Source organism: Apaloderma vittatum, unplaced genomic scaffold, assembly GCF_000703405.1.
Source record: "Apaloderma vittatum isolate BGI_N311 unplaced genomic scaffold, ASM70340v1 scaffold43009, whole genome shotgun sequence".
Lineage (NCBI taxonomy): Eukaryota > Metazoa > Chordata > Aves > Trogoniformes > Trogonidae > Apaloderma > Apaloderma vittatum.
The window spans coordinates 1-11,197 of NW_009734286.1; the positions used below are offsets into that span (position 1 = coordinate 1).

The 11,197-nt window shown below is 43.1% G+C and overlaps 2 protein-coding genes across 2 annotated transcripts; one reads left to right on the plus strand and one right to left on the minus strand.

Annotated features, from left to right (window-relative positions):
• Positions 1-787: 787 nt before the first annotated feature.
• Positions 788-1,859, plus strand: TAX1BP3 (Tax1 (human T-cell leukemia virus type I) binding protein 3; the record flags this gene model as incomplete). The annotated part of the gene is made up of 3 exons (XM_009876192.1): positions 788-907; positions 1,224-1,301; positions 1,530-1,859. Coding segments are annotated over 3 exons (336 nt in total), but the record flags the coding sequence as incomplete, so codon positions are not given.
• A 2,394-nt stretch (positions 1,860-4,253) lies between these two features.
• Positions 4,254-11,097, minus strand: CTNS (cystinosin, lysosomal cystine transporter). The gene is made up of 10 exons (XM_009876191.1): positions 11,040-11,097; positions 9,974-10,052; positions 8,693-8,777; positions 8,499-8,602; positions 7,381-7,512; positions 6,592-6,691; positions 6,382-6,501; positions 5,118-5,288; positions 4,805-4,922; positions 4,254-4,437 (listed from the first exon to the last, which is right to left on the minus strand). The coding sequence occupies exons 1-10, from the start codon at positions 11,095-11,097 to the stop codon at positions 4,307-4,309; spliced, it is 1,098 nt and encodes a 365-aa protein (XP_009874493.1). The 3' UTR covers positions 4,254-4,306.
• Positions 11,098-11,197: the final 100 nt, after the last annotated feature.

Here is an 11,197-nt window from a genome sequence, read left to right on the forward strand (position 1 = left end):
GGAACGGTTTGGGCGGGGAAGGACCGTTGCCGGTCAGCTGGGGCAGCCGCCTGCGGCGAGCGGGGGCATCTTCCGCCAGGCCGGGCTGAAGAACCTTCCGAGTGGTAGTTTCAGCGAAGACCGTGGCTTTTTATCCCTGGTCAAGAATTGCACGGACTGGCATTTATACAGCACTGAGATAATGCATAAATATTGTCGGATGCTTGTGCTCATCGGACAGCAAGGAACCTGCCTCCGGGTTACAGAAGTGTGTCGATAAGTTATCTTGAAAGAGAACCATCCTAATAATAGGTTATTTCCACTGATAGGGTTAAGCAGGAACACAAGGCGCGTGGATGAAGAACAGGATGAGCCTGGCTCTGAGTGGCTGGTAGTTATCAAGGGATGACTCATGGTTAAAGAGACCTGCTCTGATTTCTAGTGTTTTCCAGGCAGTGGTAAAGCCCAGAGTGGTTAAGGCTGTATCATGGTATGAACGCCCTTGGGATGAGCTTGCAGATGGCTTCCTGCCCTGTGATTTTGTGGTAGGGCTGAGAACAGTTCAGAGGCAATTGCTGTCAACACCAGGGTTGTGTGTGACTGAGAGATGGCAAGTTCCATGTGATAGTTCTGTGCTGCCAAGGGGATTTAGAGCTGCCTACAACAGGGACGCTTCCCGAGCTGTGGTGCAGCCTGCTCTAGTAGGTTTGTGGTATCTCGGTGAAAGACAATCTAACGGGGTCTCAAGCATCTGTGTCTATTGCCTGTGATCACAACACTCGGCCGTTTTATCTTTTTCTCTTCTCAGCAAAGAATTGAAATACATAAGCTCCGTCAAGGTGACAATCTGATTCTGGGATTCAGCATTGGAGGTGGCATTGACCAGGATCCTACTCAGAATCCTTTCTCTGAAGACAAGACCGACAAGGTCAGATACCCTTTGCTCTGTGAAACAACTCTCTCTGCAACAGGCTGAGCATGTCTGACTCACCCAGCCAGCTCGACTTACTTGCACCTGTATTCTGTCCTCTCACAGTTTACCAAGGTTACTCGTTGCCACGTTATCACTTGCGGGCTAAATTTAAGTTAGCGCTCCACCTTTGCTCTTTTCCAACATTGCACAAACCTGTTTTGAATTAGAATCCCTTAATATAATACAAGTTATTTTTGAACTGTCAGTGGAATGGCCCTTGTGTATTTAGTGCTACCATATTTAGTAAATGAACACTTATTTTTTTTCCCAGGGTATCTATGTGACAAGGGTGACAGAAGGAGGCCCAGCGGAAGTTGCAGGACTTCAGATTGGAGATAAGATCATGCAGGTAAACCCAAAGATAAAGCAAGTACTAACACGGTACCAGGTGCACACTACTGGGAAGTTTCTGCTGGGGGAAATGCTGTCTTCTGGGCACTTTCCAGGACAGTTTGTGGGGCTTATAAATAAAAGAAGCTGTAGCATAAACTTGTCTACTAGACAGTTCCGATGGAACAGTTGTAGAACGTGTGTCCATGCACCTGCCTCACTTTTTTTTCTTTTTTTCCCCCCCCAGGTGAATGGCTGGGATATGACAATGGTCACTCATGACCAAGCTAGGAAGAGGCTGACAAAAAGGAACGAAGAAGTGGTACGGCTGCTGGTGACCAGGCAATCTCTGCAGAAGGCTGTGCAACAATCCATGATGTCCTAATCAGTCACCAGGTTGGGGAAGGGTTGGGGAGGGAAATATATAGACTGGTAACAATCAAGGAAGCAAATACTAGACTGAGCAGGTTGTCTGGAAGGAGTGCATGTTCCTAACTGTGGTAAACACTATATATATTATTTTTTTCCTTTTTCTTCTTCTGGTATAACTGGCAGTAGTAAAACTCTAGTCCCCTCAGCAGAGTGCTTCTCTAAAGTCTTCCCTGCAGGTACATGGTAAGACTTGATTGTAGTCATGGCTTTCAGGAGGACAGGACAAACCCTCATTATCTGAGGAAGCAACTGGAAAAGCCTCAACTTTGACAGGATCCTTTTGTAGCACAAACGCTTCCTATTTTAAGAGGAAATGTGGTTTCTGCCATGGAAGGTCAGAGGGTTTGTGCTTAAGCCTTTAGAAGCAAGCTGTCCTGTCCCCCAATGCTATCAAATTAAAATGCCTGAACCGAGAGCTGTGCACTGCTGCGGGGAGGAGCACTGTACTAACCCCACGGTGTGTGCTAGCGAGACAGAGTATGCTGAAGGGTTTGGGGCATTGCGGTTCACTGCAAGGATTGCCTGTACAAAGCAGCCTCTTCAGATAAGAAACAAACAACCAAGTAACACAGAAGTGTTAGATTAATGCCTGTGAAGTACACTGAAAAGTTCATTCACACTACAGATCAACTTCACTGGCAGAAGGAAACTGTAATTCTCCTTGTTCCTAAGTAATTTGTAATGTCAAATGAATCAAGTTTAAACGAAAGGAACATGGAGCAGGAAAGAAAACACTGTTGCTGGACTTAGCAAGATAGCTGCTCGTAGCTGTAGAGTCTTCGGTTCTTCATTCCACTTTATCAAACTTGAAATAGGAGGGGTGCATTTTGGTATGTCTTCTAGAAGACTTTGCTTAAATCACTGATTTATTGGATGGAAGAAATGAATATGCCAGAAATTTGCAGAAGTGCCTCTTGACCAAATCTAAACTTCTGGTAAGACACCAAGTTGATTAAATCAACATGCCACAGGATTTAAGATTCTTGCTGCAACACTAAGTTAATTTTCTAGTGTCCTAGTGGTCTGTGAACCAGCTAGCTTTACAATTATCCCAGAACTGGAGTTCTTAATCCCCTTCGGTTGATTTATACACACCTATATTTTCCTTAAGCAGTCTTCAGGTAAAGTGTTGTAAACAGACCATGAGGAGGTGGCAGACTAACTTATTCAGTACATTACTGCTGTGCCATGTACGTACATTGTGATTAATGCATCTCAGACTATTCTGTATATGCCAGCAGGTGCCTATTTACCAGTTTTATATCTAGGGAATTACAACAATACCGCATTTGAATTTTGTAACTTAAGAATTCAGTGGTAAATTTTAAGGCTTTCAAGTTGAAGTTATTTTTGTTACTATAAAGATACACTGCTTTTTGTACTGCTGTTTCACTTGATTTTACACACAATAAAACAAAGTTGGATTTCCTGAGGTGTTTGTCCTTATATTTAAGAATGGCACATCACTCAAATGACTCCAGCTCAGATTTCTGATGTGGACTACAGCAGTGCAATGCAGTCCGAGGTCAGTAAGGTCTGATTTCACTGGTGAGTATTTGCAGTGTTAATGAGCTGTCAAACCTCCTCTGGTCTCTAGCAGAGAAGAGGATCTACTTTTTCTTAGGTTGTCACCCAGTAAGACATATTAGCTTTTGAGCATTCAAATATTGTTCAAGTGCAAATGCACGAACTCCGTTCTAGTTCCTGTAAAGGATATAATGCCCACCTTTGAGTAACTCAAGGTCTTGATCTCTACCTAGAACATACCACACATAGTTAGAAATTGCCCAGGAACAAAAACATATATTTAAACTTTAATCAAGGGGCTGTTGACATGATCCACTTAGAAATAATCTCTTTGATAAATTTTTAACATGCACTGTTTAGGATTCAAGGCACATCAGTCTACTGAGCAAAATGAAGTTAGTGCACTGGAAGTGTTCAGATTAACCTGGGTGCCGGTCTTAACAACTTCAAAAGAGCTTTCAGTGAAATAAGAATACAGCTTCTGCTGCTTCTAGGTATATTGTTTTTTTAACAAAGTTCAAGTTCTAATAATATTTGTGTATTTGCTACCAACCTCCTTATTCTTTCGTGAACCATTAGAGCTATTAACAGCCAACCTGAGTGGTGTTCTATGATGATCTGTCTCTGAGGAGTCAGCAGCAGCACTCAGATCCACAGTCTTCAGCCATTACGTTAAGTGGTTGCTTAAACATCAATCTCGGAGTTTTGGAAGCCAGAACTCTGTTCTTTGTGCTTCACTTCCAATCAGAAAGACATCACTCTGGTCTTTCGCTTCCCTGTTGTTAATGGAAAAAACCCCACATACTCCTTGGACAGCTCACACTAAGCTATCTTTGCAGCTTCCACAGGCATGAGTTTTCCATTTGCAGTGGTGGCAAGAGAGCTTGCTGTCCTTTAAGGCATCTGGCAAACTGCACTTGGAAAGGCAACGGCTTGTATTCCGTGTCAGAGAGTAGCAAAGTATAAACAGAGATCAGAATCTGTACTTTGGTAACTGGCAGTAGGCATCTTGAAAGCCGTCAGCCAGGGGAAAATTCAATTTAAAGTTTTTGTCTTCATGAGTCGTTATTCACAAGGTTCATACCCTCGTCTCCTATAAAGGCAGTAGTGCTGGACCATAAAAACAATATCAAAGATTATGGAGAAGACACCCAGGCCAAACTTCGTTGGATCTCCAAAGATTAACTTCCACTGATCTGTAAAATACAGAATTAGAGAGTTAAGTCTAACATCTCAAGTATAGTCTTGCCTCAAGACTAGAGGGTCATGCCATACATATTAGGGCAGTTCATGTTTATTAGCTGGACACACCTTAAGCCTGACTGTGGTGTACATCTTATGCAAAGCTAATTAATGGCTATTCTGAAGAAACCACAGGAACAGTTACTTCATTTTCTTTCTTAAAGAAATATGTACAGACACTTTGTCCTCAGTATAAGAACAGCCACCCACACTGTAGCACAAACATCATTCTCCCAAGAAAATCTACTGGTTTATATCTCCTTTGCAGTAAGATTCTCCCAGCCCACTAGGAAAATCTCCAGCACTTAGTTCCAGCCTTACCATTGTTGTATGACTGCAGAAACATCTGGAGAAGGCTGAAGCTCCCGCCAGTGAAGTCTAGCAATACATTTCCAATACTCCATCCCTCAGTACTCTTCCGTCGGAAATTCATGTATGCCTGAAAGCGTAACAAGAAGTCAGTCAGCAAGTCACGTACAAATATTTCCGAGATCAACGTTTAAGATGCTGGGTTTTGTCACTACAAGACGATAAATAATCGTTGCTGGTTTGGTCTAATCAGAGTTTCAAGAGCATACACCACAGGCTCAGGGTGACAGGAATATAGTACAAAAGCAGAAAAGTTCAGATTTACCTGTGGAAAATATTTTATCAGTGTGACTGCTAACTTAATGTAGGAGAAGCAGAATAAGAACTGCAGCCACGTCATTTCCTCAGCTGCCGCAAGAAACAGTGTCGTGAAGGTGAAGATCCATGCAAGTGCCAGCAGTCCAACAACAACTGGGGACACTTTCTGCCCCGCTCTCTGAAAGAGAAATGCAGACACGCTTAGACTTAGCCAGGTCATACATCCCCAGACACACTGTAAGATACAGAATATGCTCAGGACTATGCAAGGTTACAGTCCAAACCTGTTGTTGCTCATACCACAAGTGAATTTTAAAACTGAGTGCTACAATAACCAGCAGTAAGTTTGCAAGAACTGATGAGCAATATTCAACATCAATCATTTGGAACACTGTTGTCCATGAGCAAGCAGGAAACAATATTGTGCCAATATTATTTACAATGCCTGTTCTCAGGGCCGCACCTGTAACAATCTTCTGAGTTCAGTCTGATGATACCAAGAGTTTCTATATATGAAAAAGGCTGCTAATGCCATTATGGTAAAAGATTTGTGGTTGCCTTCTAATTCTTCACTTTATAAGACTATTGCACTTAGCAGTAGTGACAAGTGGGCTGTTACAGTTTTAGGTTTAGCGTTACCAAGGGAAGCACCCCAAGATATAAATAGTTACCATCCGGAGAAAACTGGCTGTTCAGAGCAGAGGCTTTTACACTGGGAATTAAATAAAGAACCACCCGACTGTAACAATCAATGGGAATTAACTAAAGAAGCACCTGACCATAATAATTAGTCTCAGGTGAAATGGGTGGGAACTATAAAAGGGCCTTTGCAGTGATTAGAAGAGCAGTTGAAAAAGCTGAAAGCTTGAATTGCAGGAATCCCTAAGGGCCTGTCCTAGCTCGAAGACTGCTCCAAGTAGTGAGGAAACAGCAAAGCACATAGTAGTGTTTGTGCTGTGATCACATGCTGGCTAGAGATCTGTTTGGGAACTTTATGAATGTGGCTGTTTGCCTTAGGTATTTTGAGCTCTTAAGGAGTCTATTTCTAAGTTCAGAACATCTGTGAGGCTGAAGTGGCTAAGCTTGCTGGAGCTGTTACTAGGTCAGACAAGATAAAGGCAGCTGAATTGTGAAACTTGACTTCTTGAAAGGCTGATGGAAGTGCAACAAAGAGGATTTTGGAGCCCAAAAGGAGCAGAAGGTAAGTGGTGATGTGTCTGATAGAGGAGGCTGGGCCAGAGCTGCTAGGTTAGCCTGGCATTGGGACTTACCTCATAGATGCAGCATTGAATGATGGTGAGGAGGGTGAGAGCTACTGCATGGAGACTGAAGAAAACATCATTGATAGCCACAGGGTTCACCCCACTGGGATAACTGACTAAGAATTCCTCCTAAATGTAAGAGAAACCAAAATGAGCCAAATGTCATAACTCTCCTCTGTAGACACCCACCCTGGCAAGTATTGAGATAATCATGCTTACTTTAATTAAGGGAATCCAGAAGAGTCCAACATTAAACACACTGTATGCTATAAAACCAGTAAGGTTTAATGCTATAAAGTCAAAGCTTAGTCCAACAACACTAGAGAAGGAAGAAAAAAAAGCATGAAAAATAGGCAGGAACAACTTGACCTTAGAAAGATTTATGGGCAATTTTTGATGTAAGACAAAGCTGCCAGCATTATGATAACATGATGCTGTGAGTTCATCAGGAAGCAAGGTGAAATACCCCTCATATGCCACGCATTGGTACTCACAACAGCTCTCGCTAACAAGCTTGTGAACCCGCTGCTTAACTTCACCCCTCCATGAGCTCAGCTGGTCTGATAAAACCATTCTAGCCTAAATCCATAGAGACAGTAGTGTACCTTTGCCAAAACAAATGCTTTAGTTTTCATATATAATAATGTTTCTACTTAGAGTCGCTTTGTTTAAAGGGAGCTGGCCTAATGCCAACACTACAAGGAGCTGTGTGATAAGCAGCTTACAAGGCAAGTAATCTTTGAAGGTGATCATCACAACTGGCTAGTGAAGCAGAGGGAATGGGGAAGTCTCTTTGGATGCCAAACTTAAATGTTTGTAAGATGCTTCCTCTCACCTACACGCATAAAAGCTCACCAGGGTTGCATTTATTCAAGCTCTCTTTGCCTTGCTCTTTCCCCTAGTCTTTCCACACACATCCATCTTGATTATAGTGAATTAACTGAAGGTAGGAACACGATCTGCAGAAGTGATTAAGTGACTTGCAAACATGTCTTAAGTTCTCCTTACCTTTTCCGTCGCCAGTTCTCAAAGAGTTGAGGATAAAAGGAGATAGACCAGGCAAGGAAATAGATCCAGCCAATCACCTCGTCAGCATATCTCACTATGATGCTATGGATCACTTGAAACTGAATCCTAGGTCTGATGGTTAGTACAAACAGAATTAGTTAATGTCCATTAACGCTTTTTTCAGCAGATTTTGCCTTGTTCTGCTTCGAGAGAGAAAACAGAATTAAGATGTCGACACAAGACACTAAAGATTCAGAGCTGGTTTCACAGAGTTGCTCCTTCTCTTTTGTGACCTTGGTATGTTCAGGGCATCTCCCACTCCTACTCTCAACCTATCCTTTCCGTCTTGTCTCACTCTTTCATTTCCATCCTTTTACCATAGAAATCTTCAAAAAGGTCATCATAGTGGAACCCTATGGCTTCCACTCCCTTAGCACGAGGTCTGTTACACAAGAGCAGAGCTTCACTTTTCATGCTCTGCCAGCAAGGCCTCATGATCACGCCCGTCCTCTTGAGCATTTCAAGTGCTTACCTCTGCATTTGTTTTGAGTCTTAAAAGCAGAAGAAAAATGAGGAAGTAAAACAGGAGTATCCTGTTGCTCAGCAGCATCTGGGTAACAAGAAAGTACAATCCAGTATTCTCCACCTTGCCACCCTCTTTTCCTATTAGGGAGGACCGACAGCTGTGAAAAAAGAGCTCCCCTAACTAGGAAGGGGAACACCTACATCTCATGGTAGTGATGTGGGAGGACAGCTCTATCAGGCTATTAGCACTCCCCAACAAGTTCTGTACAGCAAGAATATTCTCCCACTGGACATTTACAATCACATGCTTCCTGGATCAGAAAAGCTGACACGTAGCTTTGATATTTTTGCAAGGGGTTATCAAAACCAGACTAAGAAGCTATGATAGTCATCTAGTAATGAAATCTAAGATATCAAGGCTATCACTCTGCTTCCATACCCTGTACTTATGTGAATACCCTGGGGATTGCTTAAGAGTCACCACGGCTTCTCAACTACATACCACCTAACTATTTAACTATAAGGAGGGAATAGTTACCCCAAAGTTTAGGAAGCTGCAGGATAGTAAGTGAAACTAAAAACCAGTTTCTCACCCAGTTATGTTGGAATTAATGGTATAAAGATAAACTGTTACTTGTCCGACATCATCTGCTTTCACTTGGAAGTCTGCTTTGGTGTGACCTGCAGGCAATTGTACCTGCAAGGCAAAGTGGAGGGAAGAAAGATGAGAGTCACGGCATACTAGCTGCAGGCTTTTGCATAAGGTCAGAAGTCTGCTGGCACTTACTTCATCAGGCAGTTCAACAATAGTGCTGTGCTTTGATGAGTGTGTAATGTTAAGAGTTATCACCAGTGTCTCATTTAACGGAGCCCTGTGAAGGAAGAAACAAGTTAGACGAGTGCCTGAGTTCATAAAGATTGCTTCAGGGCTAAGGGATGGTATTTGCTAAATCCTCACAGCTGCAGCAAACGATGAACAGTCCAGACACAACAGTACCTGCCTAGGACTCAGGGCACACCAGCACAAACGTATGTTTGCATTGTACTGTTTCTTTAATCTGAACTAGTGACGGACAGCTATGGGGCCACATTTTATCTCCCTCTTCTCCACACAAGTGGCAAAGCAAAGTCATTGCCACCAGAATCTGATCGCTGCACTTGTTAACACTTTGCTGGTAAAGAGGGGCAGAAATGATGGACATGTACTTCATGTGACGAAGGGCAAAAATTATAATAGTGTGATAAGAAAAAACCCACACAATTCACAACAAAAACCACCTCAAATATAAACCCTCCAAGTGACATAGTCTTGTGCAGCTTTCCCAGAGAACTCTGCTGAGCATTTGTCCAGAAGGTTTAATTGCACAGCAATACTTAAAAATGCCAGGTTAAAATGATGGTACTTGTCCATGAAGATTACAGTTCCACATCTTTCTTTGCAAACATAAAAGTTCTAGATGGTTGCTATTTTCCTCTTTATCACAATTCTTACATCTTCATCTGACTGTTCCCTTTACTCAAACTTTGAGGTCCCAAAGGGCAGAGCTGTGTGTGTTTAAACAATCCTTCCTGAGAAGTGACTGACATAGCAAAACCAATGCCCTTATCAAACAACGAGACTAGGGCACATCAGCCCCCACTTGGGAGTAGCTGCATTTCTTTGCTAGAAATGGCAAGCTCAGTTTCCTTGGTAAAAATTTTTTGTGTTCCTTCTAGGAAATGCAAGCTTCTCTTAAGCATCCATTTTTAGAAACACAGGAACTGCAAGTTCCCTTACAGAAGACAGTTCAGTAAGCTAATATAGGGCAGGCAGTATAAAACCTTTTTTTCTGCTCAACTTCACATACAAATGGCATGGGCTATTGTCAGAGGACAACTACACAGGGCTGTTGGTGAGAATGCTGCACTGCTGTGGTCCACACTGGTACTAAGAAGCCAGTCACACCAACGAGATTCACTCTGTATGAACAATTAGCTGAGTCTGCAGTCTTAAGTATACTGCTAAGTCCTACCCCCTTGCTTGTCCCCCATTCCAAAGAGAAAGTAAAGATGCAATCATGATTTTTACCTCAGAGAGATGGTGACATTTGTTGAACTTCCACTTTCTAATGAAACTACTTCAGGGACAGACAGCACAGTGACTCCATCTGGAAGGAAAAACAAACCCGCACAAATCTCAGCTCTTCTGAAGGAGCTATTCATCATAACTATCTGCTTTCTTTTGTGATATAGAGATTTTCTCCACTGATATCTGCAGTGTCAGATTACTAAAATTGTGATAAACTGCAAAGACAGTACAGCTTATTTCAAGGCAGTTAAACAGCTGAAAAGTGGGTAATTGTCACTTGAACATGTTACAAGGAAGTAACTTAAATATTTGAAGTGCAACAAAAGTTCATGCCACAAGATACTTCAAACCCACACTAATTACTTCTTTATATGATCTTAGTAATTTAGGAGTCATAAATGCACAAAATTAAGCTTAAAATTGCTTCTTAGGTCACAAATTCAAACCAGGTGCCTAGATATACAAGGGAGTGTATGTTTAGTATCTTAACACATCAGGACTCACAAGCACCTTACTACTGTGCTCTGAAACACTGTTACTAAGGGGTGAACTTTACAACAACCCAGCTATGTTGTACTACATCATGCTTTAAGAGAGGCCAAGATTCTCAGTGCCAATACAACCAATACCAATTATAAGCGGGTCACGTGTCAACAGTTTTGACATTCGGCATCCAAGTCTGTTGTATTCTCTGGATGTTTAAAGGACACCAGATGAAGAACTAAGAGCTGCATAAAGATAAGACCAGAAAGAGAGAGATACTCTTTTCTCTTGTTGACATCGATATGACACCGTGTTCTTATTTAAGTGACTACACCACAATCTGCTTCTCCAGAGGCTGACTTTGGAGCATGAGGCGAGCGCTCCATCGCCTCAGCCCAGCTCCATCTGCCTGTGGGCACACCGGGTCACAGGTAACGCTGGAAGAAGAGCTGATGGCACAGGTGTCCCCGGAGAGCAGGGACAGGGACACCGTGGAGCCGCCCCCTTCCACCTCTCACGGGTCTGGAGCTGGCCCCCACCTCGGGCAGCTCTGGGGCCCAAGCTGGGACGGCCGAGGACTCACCGCCAGGCCCCAGCAGGGCAAGCGAGAGGTACAGCAGAGCAGGGAGCAGGTCTCGCATCCTCGTGGCGGAGAAGCTGCAGAAGAAGCGGCGAGAAGGCTTTGCTCAGGACCCGCACGTTCTGAGGGGGCACCGGCGCACCCCCTCAGCTGGCAGCTCC

Coding starts and splice junctions, on each gene's coding strand:
- CTNS (XM_009876191.1), bottom strand. CDS start 11,097: ATGCGAGACCTGCTCCCTGCTCTGCTGTACCTCTCGCTTGCCCTGCTG. Junction 8,778..9,973: donor AATGTCACCATCTCTCTGAG/GTAAAAATCATG, acceptor CTTCCTTCACAG/GGCTCCGTTAAATGAGACAC. Junction 8,603..8,692: donor TTGTTGAACTGCCTGATGAA/GTAAGTGCCAGC, acceptor TTTGCCTTGCAG/GTACAATTGCCTGCAGGTCA.